Source organism: Physcomitrium patens, chromosome 4 (assembly GCF_059467195.1).
Source record: "Physcomitrium patens ecotype Gransden chromosome 4, ASM5946719v1, whole genome shotgun sequence".
Lineage (NCBI taxonomy): Eukaryota > Viridiplantae > Streptophyta > Bryopsida > Funariales > Funariaceae > Physcomitrium > Physcomitrium patens.
In genome coordinates this window covers 20,659,094-20,677,454 of record NC_143413.1, presented here as the reverse complement: position 1 = coordinate 20,677,454, position 18,361 = coordinate 20,659,094, and the positions used below count along the sequence as shown (strand labels likewise).

Genomic DNA, 18,361 nt, shown 5'->3' with positions numbered 1-18,361 from the left:
GCAAAAGAAGGATCAACTTTTGCTATTTATGCTGCACCTATTTCTGAAAGCGTAAAGACTTCAAGTGGCATTCCAAGTCAATATCAAGATTATCAAGACGTTTTTGAGAAAAAGAATGCAGATATTCTTCCTGAGCATCGCCCATACGATTGTTCAATCGATCTCAAGGAAGGAACTCAGCCACCATCTGGACCAATTTACAGTTTATCGCAAGATGAGTTGGCTGAACTCAAGACATATATTGACGAGAATTTAGCGAAGAATTTCATACGCCATTCAAAATCTCCAGCAGGAGCTCCAATTTTATTCGTAAAGAAAAAAGATGGATCTTTACAAATGTGTGATGACTATCGAAGACTCAACAAGATCACAATCAAGAACAGGTATCCATTACCTTTGATATCAGGACTCCTTGACCAGTTAAATCAAGCTAAGATCTATACAAAAATAGATCTAAGAGGAGCATATAATCTAGTACGGATCAAAGAAGGAGATGAATGGAAGACTGCGTTTCGAACCAGGTACGGGCATTTTGAATATAATGTCATGCCTTTTGGACTCACGAATGCACCAGCTGCTTTTCAACATCTCATGAATGATGTATTTCATGAATTCTTAGACAATTTTGTCGTCTGCTACCTAGACGATATCCTGATTTATTCTAAGAATGTTGAAGAACATGAAATACATGTTCGTCAAGTATTACAAAAACTCAGAGATGCAGGATTGTACGCCAAGATGGAAAAGTGTGTATTTCACACTACTCAAGTTGACTTTTTAGGATACATCATTTCAAATGATGGTCTTATGATGGATTCTAAGAAAGTCCAAACAATCGTGGATTGGAAGATTCCAAAGACTGTGAGAGATGTCCAATGTTTCTTGGGATTTGCCAATTACTATCGGATCTTCATCAAAGACTTCTCACGAGTTGCAGCTCCACTTACACGCTTGACTAGTAAAGATAAATTCCAATGGAATCAAGAAGCGGAAGCAGCATTTGAAGCCTTGAAGACATCATTTGTCTCTGCACCAGTCTTATATCGTGTTGACTTTTCCAAGGCATTTTTTATGGAAACAGACGCATCGGATTTTGCCTTGGGTGCAGTTTTATCACAAATGGGAACAGATGACAAACTTCATCCGATAGCTTTTCATTCAAGAAAATTCTCAGCAGCCGAGATCAATTATGAGATCCACGATAAAGAACTTCTTGCAATCGTGGATTCCTTTCAAGAATGGCGTCATTATCTAGAAGGTGCTTCTAGTCCAGTCACTGTGTATACAGATCACAAGAACCTCGAGTATTTCATGTCAGCACGCGTGTTGAATCGTCGTCAAGCTCGTTGGAATATGTCTTTGTCAAGATTCAACTTCATTATCACTTATCGGCCAGGAAAACAACAAGGTTTGTCCGATGCCTTGTCTAGACGTTCTTATTTTGCACCAAAAGAAGGAGATGCAGCTTTTGAGCAACAAAGAACGGTCCTCTTGAAACCGGAGCAATTTCATCTCCGAGCAGTGAAATCAACATTGACTGTTGATTCAACTTTTCTCAAGCAAATCCAGTCCAGTATGTCCTCAGACCCTCTTGTTTATGATATCGAGAATAATTCTTCCAAGTCTCATGATTCTTCTAAGTTCGAGTTCAAGAATAATCTATTATATTTTGAAGGACGCCTATATGTTCCAGAAGGAAAAGCACGTTTGCGTGTTCTTCAAGCACGTCATGACTTTCCAGCAGCAGGGCACTTTGGATATAATAAGACTATGGAACTCATATCAAGAGATTTTTGGTGGCCACAAATGTGGAAGTCAGTCAAAGACTTTGTACAATCATGTGATATTTGTTCAAGATCAAAAATTCCTCGACATCGACCTTAAGGACTTCTTCAGCCATTACCTATACCAGAACAACCATGGTCTTCTGTTTCTATGGATTTCATCACAGATCTTCCAAACTCAAGATCTTATGATTCTATATTTGTGATAGTAGATCGTTTCACCAAGATGGCACATTTTATGCCATGTACAAAATCTATCACAGGTGAAGAAACAGCTAAGCTTTTCATTGATAATATCTATCGCTATCATGGATTACCTAAAGATATCATATCGGATAGGGGAACTCAATTTGTGTCAAGATTTTGGAGGACCCTTTTCAAGATTTTAAAAGTGGACATAAAACTATCTTCGGCTTTTCATCCTCAAACTGATGGACAAACAGAGCGCGTAAACCAAGTCTTGGAGCAATATTTAAGGTGTACTATCAACTACCAACAAGATGATTGGACAACCCTTCTGCCATTGGCAGAGTTTGCTTATAATAATACGGTACATTGTTCCACGCAACAAACACCTTTCTTTGCCAATTATGGCTATCATCCACGACTTGATACTTTTGATTTTTCAAAAGTTGATAATCCTGCAGCAGAAGATATGGCAAATCGGTTGTCAGAGTTACATGCAATAATGAAGGCGCAGTTGAAGAAAGCTCAAGAACGACAAAAGATAAATGCAGATGTATATCGTAAAGAGCAACCACAACTCAACGTGGGTGATAAGGTATGGCTACTTCGTCGCAATATCAAGACCACTCGACCTTGTGACAAATTGGACTATCGTAGGCTTGGCCCCTTTTCTGTTTCTGAACAGATCAACCCAGTTGCATATCGGTTACATCTACCGGAGTCAATGAAGATCCATCCTGTATTCCACGTGTCTCTTCTTGAACCATATAAGACAGTGGATATACAAGGAAGAAGACAAATGCCACCGCCTCCTATAGAAGTAGATAATAATGCAGAATTTGAGGTGGAAGAGATATTAGACTCAAGGCGGCGCCGAAATAAGCTGGAATATCTTGTTCATTGGTGCGGATATGATATTAGTGAGCGCACATGGGAGCCATCCAGGAATCTAGCAAATGCATCAGCTAAAGTCAAAGTTTTTCATCAACGACATCCATCAAAACCAAGATGAAAACCTCTCTTATAAAAGAGACAAGATTGAGGCAAGATAACATTCAATTTCCTATCCTTGTTTGTAACTTCTTTACATTTTGTGACGCTAATTAGATGGAGAGCCAACAACCAGCGGATTCAACTCAAGAACCTTCGTTTGCTGACTTACCGGATGAGACATTGCGATTGTCACAACCTTCAAGACGACGCAACCGAAATGAAGACCCTCAAGAACGACATGTTCTTCCTCGAATAGATGGTGAGATACAACGCGTTTGGTATCACGACCTTGGAAGAGATTCTCGATGTTTGGTGATATTATTGGAGATAGGAACGACTCCTGATGGTGTTTCAAATGTATTATTTGAAGGAAGTTATGAAGGCCTCAACAGTGATCAAATAACAGGGTGGTCTTCTCGCCCTGGAATGGGACACTATCGATGGCTAAGAGGACCCATCAACTATCTTCGAAGAGAACAAAGATCAGAGTATGTAGCAAATACAATTCGCCGCATATTAGATTTTCTCAATATATAATCACCGCTCCTCGTGGAACTCGTCCCTAGAAGGGGGGGTAATGTCACGGACATACATATAATTACCTATATGAATAGATAAAAGTATGTAAAAGTAGGTTAATTGTGTAATATCTTCTAGAGAAGCTTCTTAGAAGCTTCATAGACGCTGCTTTGACTTTATAGGAGTCTATAGTTGACTTTTAGGCTAGAAACTTGGTCAACAAGTTAGCCATGTGCCACACATGTTGGAAGCTTAAAGAACAAGCTAACTACGTGGTCCATCCATAGAAAACTTGCCTTGCAAGCAAAGGCATGTGGCCTAGAAAGTCAACATATATTGGAGGTCTTATAAAACATCGCCATGTGGCTTCTAGTTAGATAGTATATATAGAGGCAAGAGTGAAGCCCTCTTCACTCTTGTCAACTCCTTTCTTGCTTCTAGCCTAGTTTCAAGGGTCTCTAGTTTTCTTGTATTTTGGCAATAGCCATTCCAGTTTCTTTCTTAATATACATATTTCTATTTTGTCCTATTTCTTTTTGAGAAAAGTCTCACTTATTCTTTAGCTTTCATCGAGTTCTTGTCCCTGACATCAGTTCATCTCCTACTTACTCTCTTTATAATTTATAAATATTCAATTACTAATCTCTAACTTACTTATTATATTCAATTTTTCAATTCATGACACAGATTCAGTATCTTCACTTAATGCAATACAATTCGATAATCTCAATTCTCAAGGTCACAAATTTTCTCCAAAACGGTCAATCCAAAGTCATATTCTATAATATTCTAATCGCAATTTCAACAATACTTCTCTCAATCACAATTCTTCATAAGAAAATAATAAAAGTAAAGAAAACAAAGAGATAGCATCAAGCTTATCCCGGCTTACGACTATCATAGTCTGGCCTCAATCTTCCTTTTCTCAACCTCTTTATCCTACCAAAAGATAGACCGTTGTTGTATTGTGGTTTGGCTACTATATGAAAATAATGTAATTATGTACTTAATATATAATTTATTAAGTAACATGGTGAGAGCCATGTTAGTAGATTTTAGTTGGTTTTAGAATATAATTTGATTATTACTTTGAGAAGAGGTTGTTTAAAAAGATTACTATAGAATTTGTATAACTTTAATTTCCTTTTGATAGTGGCTTTTAAGATTGGTTTTGGTTGATAGTAACTTCTAAATATTTAGAGTCACCTTTGTTAGACATTGGTGACATTTGAAAACTTATTTTGGTTCTTTTATTTGGTGTTTAGAGCATACATTATGTAAATCTTATAAGAAAAAGGATTGAAGAAGGATTTTGGTAGCAAAGGGAGTAATTAAGGCACCAATATAGATGAATGGAGATGAAAAATAAAAATCTCCATTCCTATTGGTCAAAAATCATGACCAATGGGCTTTGAGGAGGCTGCCCGAGGCCATATTAGGGATTAGGGTTAGTTTCTTGAGGCATTCGAACTTTGAAGGCTAGGATCAGAAGGTTTAGGTTTTTGGTTAAGGTTTTGGCGCAAGTTTTGTGTCATTTGGGGTTTTTATGAAGAAGTTATAGGCATTCAAAGTTAAGATGTTAGTTTTGGACCTACTGTCACTCTTTTGGGCATAACGCACGTGTACGGATGGCAATTGAGGATCGGCGACCGCGACTAGAGAGAGCACTTTTGCGGCTATACTTTTTACAAGCTGCTTATTGGATTCTAAGTTGGGGTGAAGGAATTATTGGATTCTAAGTTGGGGTGAAGGAATTATTGGATTTTGAAGTCAGCACATGCAATCTAAGGGTAGTAAGTAAACCGATTTACTAGTGTTTGTCTCTTGAGCTATATCTTGAGCAATTTGACAAGGTTTTGGCTCAAAATTTCAAGAAATGTGTAATTTCATGTTAATAAACTTTGTGCATAAGTTTTATGACATTTGGAGTTCGGGTTTTTGAGATATAAAGGAAATAGTTTTTCGGGTGCTTGTAAATTAGGGTTTGGAGTGTCTACTAGGGTTTCTTAGATGCCAGAAGATCGAGAGTGAATTTGCTGTTGGTTTTTTTGTGGTAAAAGTTAAGGGTAAATTAAACCTATCTTGTAAATTTGAAACAAACTGAATGGTTAGATCAATAGTTATGATTTTTTAAAGTTTGAGGGCGAGAAAATCCTTCACGAGAAAAATATGTTTTGAAGGGATTTTATCATATTTGGAGTTTTATACAAAAATAAAGGAGTTTTGGAAGCTAAGAAAAGAATCATATAAAGATTTTAGGTAAACTCTCTACAGCTAGATACCTAGTGTATTCCCAGATAGCAAATCACGGCATACGACACCGTTTGCCAGCAAATTCCAAAGGTTATGAACTTTTGAATTCTTAACAATTTGTTCTACTAACAACCTACTGTTATCAACTAAACTACCTAACCATAAGTCTTATTCTCAAGGTTATCAATAACCAACCAATAACTTATCACAAAATTTATTTATTTATTCTATAATCCACCTTTTAAATCTTAATATAATATTATTAAATAATAAATAATAAAAACAGATGTTATTAAGAAAAAGCTTAGCCATTTCTTTATATGTGATAGATTTTGTACATATTATAAAATGTGCCATCTTTGTAAAACGATCTTCCACTATGAATATAAAATCATATGAACATGACACTAGAAGATCCGTAATAAAATCCATAGAAACGGAAGTCTATGGTTGTTTTGGAATAGATAATGGTTGTATGAGTCTATAAAATTGATGGCAAGGAGTTTTGGATCTTGAAAAAATACTACATAATTTTACAAAGTCTTTGACTATATTTTACATTTGAAGCCACCAAAAATCTCTTGATATTAGTTCCAAAGTCTTATTATATCCAAAATATCTAGTTGTCAAGGACTTGAATCTCAAAGAAAGAAAATCCTCAATAATTCTTGCATCATTGAAAGGCATTAGAAAGCCTTTCAAAGATGATATAATATTGAACTATAATAGCTATTGCCAAAAACAAGAAGACTAAGAAGTCTTATAACAAGACTAAGAACTAAAAAGGCATTTACAAAAGTGAAGAAGGCTTCACTCTTATCTCCGTATATACTCTTAGCTAGGAGCTATGTGGCAATGTTCTATAGGACCTCCAAAATATATTGACTTTTTTAGATACGAATCTTAACTTATAAGACAAGTTTTCTATTTGTGTATCACATAATTAGCTTGTTCTATAAGCTATCAGTACGTGGTTAACTTCTTGACTAAGTTTTTAATCTATCAATCAATTAAAAACATATATAAAGTCAAAGCAACATCTAAGAAGCTTTTAAAAAGCTTTTCTAGAAGGTATTATGAAATTTTATTTATTTTTATTTACTTCTACCTAATCATATAGATATTTACTAGAATATCTATATGTATTTATCATATAACTCTCCCTTCTAGAAACAAGTTCCACAAGGAGTAGTCTTCATATGTTGAAGAAATATAAGATGCGATGAATTGTATTTGCCACATATTCTGATCTTTTTTTCTTTTAAAGATGGTTGATAGGTCATCTCAGCCATTAATAGTATCCATATCAAGGAGAAAAGATCATCCTATTATTTGGTTGTTGTTGAGGCCTTTATAACTTTCTTTAAATAAAATATTTAGATCACTATTAGAAATTGTTCTTACCTCTAATAAAATCATCAAATATTGGGAGTCTCTTTTAAGGTTGTGATATCAAACATATTGTATCTTGCCATCTATTCAAAGAAAGACATGTTATTCTTAAGGATCTTCATCTTGATTTCTTTATCTTAAAGATTGTTACAATCATAATATTTTATTTGGTATGTCTACAAATGAAAGCTCTTGAGTTGAATCTACTGGTTGTTGATTCTCTATTTGGTTAGTCTCACAAATACAAAGAAGCTACAAAGAAGGATAGAGGATAGAGTGTTATCTTCCTTTGATACTATTTCTTTTATAGCAAAGATTTTTTATTTTTTATCTTTGTTTTGATAGATGTCATCAATGAAAAGCTTCAACTTTCTTTGTTGCATTTATAAGATTTTTTGTTGGCTTCCATCTGTATTCATTAATATCTTATCTATACCATCAAACAAGATATTTCAACCTATTTTTGTGTTGCCTTCAATCTAAGACTTCTTCCACCTTAAAATCTTGATTATTATCGACTTCTATAGGAAGAGGTGGCATTTGTCTTTTTCTCAAGATATTCATTGTTCTCTATGGCTCAAGAAAAGATACATGAAATATAAGATAGATCTTCATAGACTCTAGTAGATGTAATTGATAAGCAACATAATTGAGTTATTCATTAATAGTAAAAGGCCCAAGCTTATGATAGTCCAACTTGTTACAAAGACATATAGTCTTGATGTGGTGATAAAATAAACATATCTTGTCACTTATGTTGACTTGTTCCTTGCAATAAGCATCTGCATTAATTTTTTGTCTTTCTTGAGCTTTCTTTAATTGCACCTTCATTGCTGCATGTAGCTCTAACAAATGATTTCACCAAATCTTTTGTCACATGATTATCAACTTTTGAAAAGTCAAAAGTATCAAGTCGAAGATGATAACTATAATTAATAAAAAAAAGATGTTTGTTGAATAGAAGAATGTACTGAATTATTATATTCAAACTTTGTCAATGATAAAACAATTGTCCAATCATCTTAATGATAGTTGATGGTACACCTCAAGTATTGCTTCAAAACTTAATTTACTTATTCTATTTGTACATCAATTTGAGAATGAAAAGTCAAAGAGAGTTTTATATCCACCTTTAAAACCTTAAAAAGGATTTTCAAAAATCTTGATACAAATTGAATCCTCTTATTTGATATAATATTTTTAGGCAATCCATGATAGGAATAGATATTATTAAGAAAAAACTTAGCTATTTCTTCACTTATGATAGATTTTATATATAGTATAAAATATACTATTCTAATAAAATAATTTATTACTACGAGTATAAAATCATACAAATTTGAGACTGAAAGATCTACAATAAAATCCATAGAAACAGAAGACTATGGTTGCTTTAGAATAGCTAATGGCTGAAGAAGTCGATAAAGTCAATGGCGAAGAGTTTTAAATCTTGAATAAATATTACATGATTGTACAAAGTCTTTGACTGCCTTTTATATTTGAGGCCACTAATTTTTTTTTTGATATTAGCTCCAAAATCTTACTGTATCCAAAATATTCAACTACTGAAAAGTCATGACAAGTTTGAAGAACACATAATCATGTTCTACCTATTAGAATGTATAATCATCCTTCAAAATAGAATAAGTTATTCTTGAATTCAAATTTAGAAGTATCATAAAACTTAGAAGAATTATTCTTCATATTATGGACAAGAAGATGAGAAGACATATTTGATTGAATTTGCTTAACAAATGTTAAATCAATTATCAATGTTGATTTTGTTGCTCAAAGGTGAAAATAGTTTGGCTTCAAGAAAACCATTCTTTATTAATCAAAAGATATATTTCTTTCTTTTGGTATAAGATTACAACATCTAGAAAGGAAATTTGACAAACCTTGTTGTTTTTTGAGTCAATAAATGATCTTGAAATCAAATCTTAATAAGAACATGCTTCAACAAGCTTGGCAACAATTTAAAATATATATTGACATGAAATACTCAAGGTTCTTGTAATCCGTTGTCATGTTGTAACATGACTATATGGTGAAAGATGATAATATGGATCATATTATAGAAGAACTAAGTTAAAAGATAAAGTAGAAAAATATGGATAAAAGATAGGGAGGTAGTAAAACTTTTAGTAGTAATACTACTTTTTTTAAAAAGTGACTTCTATTTACTTTGTAGGACCATAAATAAGGTAAAACAAATTAGATTGGAAAAATAAATGATATAAGCATATTTAGGAAGAAGTTAAGAGTAAATTCTAGTAAAAATTATTTAGAAAAATTAAATATTGATACCCGGAGAGGGCTGGTTATGAACCAAGGTCGAAATCAGACTCCAAGGCACAAAACTGAGTCTCAATGACGACTTTGGAACTCTTTTGTAAATTGAAGAGTGGAGTTAGAGAAAAAACTTAATAGAATTTCAATGAGCATTGGTTTTGGATGATTTGGATCTGAATTGACTTTGTAAGAGCTTTGCAAAGTCAAGGTTTGTTTTGGATGACTTCGATTTTATGAAATAAAATAGGATTTACATTTTGGGTGATTTCAAGAGTTTTGTAATAGATCTATAAATGAAATTATGTAAGTTAATGGTCATAGTTGTGCTTAATATGTGTTGTAAATCTTAGCTTGATCTAATGATTGAATTGAGGATTATTGGGGTTTAAGTGGATCAAGGTTTCAGAAAGTAGAATTGTAGGTTTAGTGAGGGTTTTTAAGATTTCTTACAATCTACTAATTGAATTGGAGTGAAATTTTTAAGAGAGGATATTAGACTTATTTTTCTATATTTATAAGAATTTTGAAATCAATCGCATAGTGAAATGGAGAGATATTGGCTCTGGGAGATTGGTATCAAGGTTGGAAAAGGAGGCCGACCAATACCTAAGCATATTTTTGAGGTTATCGTCTATTAGATAATTCCGATCTTTTTAAAAAAAAATTTACTTGTTTTTAATTTATTTTTTAAGAAGTGTGCAAAATTTGAATTAAGATCAACGGTTCATTCATTAGTTATTGAGGTTTAAATTTGTTATAGGAATTACTAAGATTTGATTAGGATTTGGTTTAGGGTTTAAGATTTGATTAGGGTTTGATTTAGGGTTTAGGATTTGGTTTAGAATTTATGATTTGATTTATGTTTTAGGATTTTATTAGGATTTTTTTAGGGTTTAAAATTTACTTAATTTTGGCCTAAAGTTTGAATGAAGTCGAATAGGATTTTAACTAGGATTAAATTAAGATTAAATTGAGATGTATTTGAGATATATTTGTGATCATTCTAATATTTTTTTAAGATTTCTTATTATTTCTTTGAAATTTCTTTGAGATTTCTTTGAATTTGATTAAAGCTTACTTAATATTATTATGGTATAATTAGAGTTTAGTTAGTATTCTATTATAGTTAGGATTTTGTTGTTGTAATTTTCATTCTAACTTCCACAGCTAGGTGCACAGAGCATTCTCAAGCAAGACTTTATATATTACGACATCATATATACAGTGACTAGATTTAAGGCCCCTTTTAAATAATGACGCTATTTTTGAAATAAATCCATGATTGTAAGGAGCTCTTATTGTGTATTTCATAATTAATCTTAATTGCTTAAAAAAAATTTGGATTCAAAAGCTACCAGATAGAATTTGTCATTTGCTCTCATTTGTGATAATATTGCACCCAATGCAAAGTTTGATACATCTCTTTCCATGAAAATTTCTTTTGAAAAATCAACACAATAGAAAATTGGTGTAGAAATAAACTCCTTTTTAAAACATCAAACAATATTTTGGCTTCTGTATTCTACTCAAGTTTGCCTTTACAAGTCAAATATATAAGTGGCACTACAACTTGAAAAAAATTCTTGATGAAGTTTTGATAGTAATTAGCAAAGCCCAAAAAGCATTGTACATCTCTTACTATTCTTCAAATCTTCTAATTCATGATATTTTGGACCTTCTCCAAATCCATCATTAGTCTTTTATTGAAAATCATGTATTCTAAGAAGTCAACTTGAGTAATGTGGAATACACACTTTTCTAAGTTTGTAGATAATCTTACATCTCTTAGTTCTAATAATATATGACAAACATGAACTTCATACTTATTTATATTCTTATAATTGTATAAGATGTTGTCTAAATAATAAACAAAAAAATCATTAACAAACTCATAAAAGACATCATTCATTAGATGTTGAAAAACAACTAGTACATTCATGAGTCCAAAAGGCAAAATATTATATTCAAAATACCCATATCTAATTTGAAACATAGTTTTTTATTCATCTCCTTTTTAAATGCGCGTTAGATTATATGTTCTTCATAGATATATTTTTGTATAAGTCTTTGCTTCATTTAATTGATCAAGAAGTCTTGAAATCAAAGATAGAAGATATCTATTTTTAATGGTAATTTTATTGAATCTTCAATAGTCCATACACATTGATAGAGATCTATCTTTTTTCTTAAGAAATAAGATAGAAGCCTTGGCTAGAGATTTAGAATGACGAATGAAATTCTTAGCTAAGTTTTCATCAATGTACTCCTTGAGTACAACCAACTCATTTTGTGATAGATTATAGATTGGTCCAAATGGTACTTGAGCTCATTTGTAAAGATTAATAGAACAATCATAAGAACAAAGCTTAAAAAGAATATCTAAGTTATTTTTTCCAAAACATCTTAAAAATCTTAATATTAGTTAGGAATACTACATAATATCTTTTCACTATTAGAAATGGACATGGCATATAAAATAAAAGATAACCCTTCTTTTGCAGCATGCATAAAGCTTTTCTACCTATCAGTAAAGGTTTGGATGTATTAAAATTATGTATTTCTACTTGATTAATGGGATTTTAGATTAAACTATCAAAAAAATTAAGATTAGAAAAAATTTAATTTATTTAAGGATTATACTTTTTTAAGTAAGATAATCCTAAAATAATCAAATTGAATAGAGATCTTATTACATTAAATATTACAATGCTTTTATGAACTTTAACTACTACATCTAAAGGAACAATCTGTCAAGGACAAAGACTCGATGAGGAAAAATATACACCAAAAGGCTATCTCGATATAATAAGTCAAAATATAAACAAGTAGGTATATTAAAAGGCAACTGGAATGGCTATTGCCACAAGACAAGAAACTAAAGACTCTTGAACCTGGACTAGAAGCAAGAAAGGAGTTGACAAGAGTGAAGAAGCCTTCACTCTTGTCTCTATATATACTATCTAACTAGGGGCTACGTGGCGACGTTCTATAGGACCTCCAATATGTGTTGACTTTGTAGGACACATGCCTTGACTTACAAGGCAAGTTTTCCTACGTGTGGGCCACATAGTTAGCTTGATCTTCAAGCTAACAACATGTGTGGCACATGGCCAACTTGTTGACCACGTTTCTAATCCAAAAAGTCAATTAAAGACACCTATGAAGTCAAAGTAGCGTCTAGAAAGTTTCTAGGAAGCTTCTATATTAAATATTATACAATTAACTTACTTTTATCTACTTTTACTTACTTCTACCTATTTCTATATGTAATTATTAGCTTACATGATTATGGCCGTGACATTACCCCCCCTTCTAGAGACGAGTTCCACGAGGAGCGGTCATCATATGTTGAGGAAATCTATGATGCGACGAATTGTATTCGCCACATACTCTGATCTCTGTTCTCTTCGAAGATGATTGATAGGGCCTCTCAACCATCGGTAGTGTCCCATACTAGGGCGGGAAGACCACCCAGTTATTTGATCATTATTGAGGCCTTCATAACTTCCTTCGAATAGAATATTCGGAACACCATCAGGAGTTGTTCCTACCTCTAGCAAAATCACCAAACATCGGGAGTCCCTTCCCAAATCATGATACCAAACGCATTGTATCTCACCATCTGTTCGAGGAAGAACATGTCGTTCTTGAAGATCTTCATCTCGATTGCGTCGTCTTGAAGGTTGTGACAATCGTAATGTCTCATCCGGCAGGTCAGCAAACGAAGGTTCTTGAGTTGAATCTGCTGGTTGTTGGCTCTCCATCTAATTAGCGTCACAAATGCAAAGAAGTTACAAACAAGGATAGGAAATTGAATGTTATCTTGCCTCAATCTTGTCTCTTTTATAAGAGAGATTTTCATCTTGGTTTTGATGGATGTCGTTGATGAAAAACTTTGACTTTAGTTGATGCATTTGCTAGATTCCTGGATGGCTCCCATGTGCGTTCACTAATATCATATCCGCGCCAATGAACAAGATATTCCAGCTTATTTCGGCGCCGCCTTGAGTCTAATATCTCTTCCACCTCAAATTCTTCATTATTATCTACTTCTATAGGAGGCGGTGGCATTTGTCTTCTTCCTTGTATATCCACTGTCTTATATGGTTCAAGAAGAGATACGTGGAATACAGGATGGATCTTCATTGACTCTGGTAGATGTAACCGATATGCAACTGGGTTGATCTGTTCAGAAACAGAAAAGGGGCCAAGCCTACGATAGTCCAACTTGTCACAAGGTCGAGTAGTCTTGATATTGCGACGAAGTAGCCATACCTTATCACCGACGTTGATCTGTGGTTGCTCCTTACGATATAGATCTACATTTATCTTTTGTCGTTCTTGAGCTTCCTTCAATTGTGTCTTCATTATTGCATGTAACTCTGACAACCGATTTGCCATATCTTCTGCTGCAGGATTATCAACTTTTGAAAAATCAAAAGTATCAAGTCGTGGATGATAGCCATAATTGGCAAAGAAAGGTGTTTGTTGCGTGGAACAATGTACCGTATTATTATAAGCAAACTCTGCCAATGGCAGAAGGGTTGTCCAATCATCTTGTTGGTAGTTGATAGTACACCTTAAATATTGCTCCAAGACTTGGTTTATGCGCTCTGTTTGTCCATCAGTTTGAGGATGAAAAGCCGAAGATAGTTTTATGTCCACTTTTAAAATCTTGAAAAGGGTCCTCCAAAATCTTGACACAAATTGAGTTCCCCTATCCGATATGATATCTTTAGGTAATCCATGATAGCGATAGATATTATCAATGAAAAGCTTAGCTGTTTCTTCACCTGTGATAGATTTTGTACATGGCACAAAATGTGCCATCTTGGTGAAACGATCTACTATCACAAATATAGAATCATAAGATCTTGAGCTTGGAAGATCTGTGATGAAATCCATAGAAACAGAAGACCATGGTTGTTCTGGTATAGGTAATGGCTGAAGAAGTCCGTAAGGTCGATGACGAGGAATTTTTGATCTTGAACAAATATCACATGATTGTACAAAGTCTTTGACTGACTTCCACATTTGTGGCCACCAAAAATCTCTTGATATGAGTTCCAAAGTCTTATTATATCCAAAGTGCCCTGCTGCTGGAAAGTCATGACGGGCTTGAAGAACACGTAAACGTGCTTCTCCTTCTGGAACATATAGGCGTCCTTCAAAATATAATAGATTATTCTTGAACTCAAACTTAGAAGGATCATGAGACTTGGAAGAATTATTCTCGATATCATAAACAAGAGGGTCTGAGGACATACTGGACTGGATTTGCTTGAGAAAAGTTGAATCAACAGTCAATGTTGATTTCATTGCTCGGAGATGAAATTGCTCCGGTTTCAAGAGGACCGTTCTTTGTTGCTCAAAAGCTGCATCTCCTTCTTTTGGTACAAAATAAAAACGTCTAGATAGGGCATCGGACAAACCTTGTTGTTTTCCTGGCCGATAAGTGATAATGAACTCGAATCTTGACAAAGACATACTCCAACGAGCTTGACGACGATTCAACACGCGTGCTGACATGAAATACTCGAGGTTCTTGTGATCTGTATACACAGTGACTGGACTAGAAGTGCCTTCTAGATAATGACGCCATTCTTGAAAGGAATCCACGATCGCAAGAAGTTTTTTATCGTGGATCTCATAATTGATCTCGGCTGCTGAGAATTTTCTTGAATGAAAAGCTATCGGATGGAGTTTGTCATCTGTTCCCATTTGTGATAAAACTGCACCCAAGGCAAAATCTGATGCATCTGTTTCCATAAAAAATGCCTTGGAAAAGTCAACACGATATAAGACTGGTGCAGAGACAAACGATGTCTTCAAGGCTTCAAATGCTGCTTCCGCTTCTTGATTCCATTGGAATTTATCTTTACTAGTCAAGCGCGTAAGTGGAGCTGCAACTCGTGAGGAATCTTTGATGAAGATCCGATAGTAATTGGCAAATCCCAAGAAACATTGGACATCTCTTACTGTCCTTGGAATCTTCCAATCCACGATTGTTTGGACTTTCTTAGAATCCATCATGAGACCATCATTTGAAATGATGTATCCTAAAAAGTCAACTTGAGTAGTGTGAAATACACACTTTTCCATCTTGGCGTACAATCCTGCATCTCTAAGTTTTTGTAATACTTGACGAACATGTATTTCATGTTCTTCGACGTTCTTGGAATAGATCAGGATATCATCTAGATAGCAGACGACAAAATTGTCTAAGAATTCACGAAATACATCATTCATGAGATGTTGAAAAGCAGCTAGTGCATTCATGAGTCCAAAGGGCATGACATTATATTCGAAATGTCCATACCTGGTTCGAAACGCAGTCTTCCATTCATCTCCTTCTTTGATCCGTACTAGATTATATGCTCCTCTTAGATCTATTTTTGTATAGATCTTAGCTTGATTCAACTGGTCAAGGAGTCCTGATATCAAAGGTAATGGATACCTGTTCTTGATTGTGATCTTGTTGAGTCCTCGATAATCAACACACATTCGTAAAGATCCATCTTTTTTCTTTACGAATAGAATTGGAGCTCCTGCTGGAGATTTTGAATGGCGTATGAAATTCTTTGCTAAATTCTCGTCAATATATGTCTTGAGTTCAGCCATCTCATCTTGCGATAAACTGTAAATTGGTCCAAATGGTGGCTGAGTTCCTTCCTTGAGGTCGATTGAACAATCATATGGACGATGCTCAGGAAGAATATCTGCATTCTTTTTCTCAAAAACGTCTTGATACTCCTGATATTGACTTGGAATGCCACTTGAAGTCTTTACGTTTTCAGAAATAGGTGCAGCATAAATAGCAAAAGTTGATCCTTCTTTTGCTGCGTGTATAAATGCTTTTGCACCTATCAGTACGGGTTTTACTGTACTAGACTTATAATTTTTTACTTGGTTCGTAGAACTATTAATAACGCTTTTGGAAAAGTCAAGTTTACGCGAATTCCAATCTATTCGAGGGTTATATTTTTCTAGCCAGGATAAACCTAAAATAACTGGATTGGACGGGGATTTAATTATGTTAAAAGCTATGTAGCTATCATGACCGTCTATTGTTACTTTTATAGGATGAGTTTCATGAGTGACATCTCCAGAAGACAAGGGACGACCATCTATGACTTCTACATGTACTGGTTTAGGTTTCTGTACATAGGGTATTTTACGACTTTTAACAAATTGTTCATCTAAAAAACATGCTGAGGCTCCCGAATCTAATAAAGCAGAGGCTTTGTAATTCTTAGGTCCTAAATATAAGTCTATTATAAAACAAGGAGAGGGTTCTGAGGAGAGGATAGGACCTTCATTAGGAATTGTACAAGGTTCCAGCTGCACGGTCCCTATTGTAGCTGGACGAATCCGTTTTCCGACATGTTGTCTTCTTTGACCGTCGTACCCCTCATTTTATAGTTGCGTCGTTTCTTTGGACAATGTTGAGCAGTGTGCTTAGGTTCTCCGCAATATAAACATAATCCTTCTTGACGACGACGAATCTTTTCTTGCTCAGTTAGAGGTTTAAAACGTACCGCGTCAATTTGCATGTCTTCTACTTCCGAATGTACGTTTGGCAAAGATGTTGATGTTGCCATTGAGTAATAACGTTGAGGTTCCCGTGAATGATTCTCAGATAGAAATTCAAAAAGTCGATTATCACATTTTACCGCAAAATCGATTGCTTGACTCAAAGTTTGAGGATCAGGTAAGTTGAGCATCAATTTCTTTACTTCGTATTGCAATCCATAAAGAAATTGACTGATGAGTGCAGCATCATCCCACTTGATGTCAATTGCAAGTTGTCGAAATTGTGAAGCATATACTGTTACTGAGCGATTTCTTTGTCGCAGAATTCGGATCTTATTTGTTGCAACACGAGTTGCATCGTGTTCACCATACATAGATCGAAACTCCGCCAAAAAAGCTTCCAAATTATCCAATATTGGATTTCGTTGTTCAAGAAAAGACGAAAACCACGATAATGCAGAACCAGAAAGTAGAGTGCCAATAAACCTGACTTGTGATCCTGGAGTTGGATAGCTTTGCGGTTGAAGTTCAATTGCCAATTGTACTTGATTGATGAACCCTCGAAACTTTGATCTCGTACCATCAAATTTCTCAGGTAAGGCAATTCTTGGTTCTCTAGTGCTTATAGGGTGTTGTACAATTGGAGAAGGAACGTGATTTGTTGTAGATGTTGAAGCAGCTCCGATCATCTCTATATCTCTACTTTCTGCTATTCTTGTTCTTTCCTGTGTTGGTGAATTGAGTTGATGCATCGCAAGCATTAACTCCCTCATTTGCTCTTGCATTTGTGCCATTGCAGTCTTCATTTCAACAAGCTCTGCCATAATGACACTAAGAAGAAAAATTTGTTTGATATTGCTCAAGACAAAAGAAAAGAAAGACTTGATAACAAAGAAGATACTAAGAACAATATCAGTTTAGAAGTTGGTAATCCGCAAACTTCTAATACGCTTATGTCTTGTCAAGAGAAAGGAGTAATCCACTCTTACTCAAGAAAAAACAAAGCTCTGATATTGTAAGTGTACTCTTGTCAATCTGTCAAGGACAAAGACTCGATGAGGAAAAATATACACCAAAAGGCTATCTCGATATAATAAGTCAAAATATAAACAAGTAGGTATATTAAAAGGAAACTGGAATGGCTATTGCCACAAGACAAGAAACTAAAGACTCTTGAACCTGGACTAGAAGCAAGAAAGGAGTTGACAAGAGTGAAGAAGCCTTCACTCTTGTCTCTATATATACTATCTAACTAGGGGCTACGTGGCGACGTTCTATAGGACCTCCAATATGTGTTGACTTTGTAGGATACATGCCTTGACTTACAAGGCAAGTTTTCCTACGTGTGGGCCACATAGTTAGCTTGATCTTCAAGCTAACAACATATGTGGCACATGGCCAACTTGTTG

The 18,361-nt window shown here is 34.4% G+C and overlaps 1 protein-coding gene across 1 annotated transcript; it reads left to right on the top strand.

Annotated features, from left to right (window-relative positions):
* The first annotated feature begins 2,321 nt into the window (after positions 1–2,321).
* LOC149989438 (uncharacterized) lies at positions 2,322–4,011 on the top strand. The gene is made up of 2 exons (XM_090250188.1): positions 2,322–2,565; positions 3,078–4,011. Exons 1-2 carry the CDS (start codon positions 2,440–2,442, stop codon positions 3,498–3,500), a joined length of 549 nt encoding a protein of 182 aa, XP_090106314.1. The 5' UTR covers positions 2,322–2,439; the 3' UTR covers positions 3,501–4,011.
* The last annotated feature ends 14,350 nt before the right edge of the window (positions 4,012–18,361 follow it).

Coding starts and splice junctions, on each gene's coding strand:
- LOC149989438 (XM_090250188.1), top strand. CDS start 2,440: ATGGCAAATCGGTTGTCAGAGTTACATGCAATAATGAAGGCGCAGTTG. Junction 2,566..3,077: donor AACTCAACGTGGGTGATAAG/GTATGGCTACTT, acceptor GACGCTAATTAG/ATGGAGAGCCAACAACCAGC.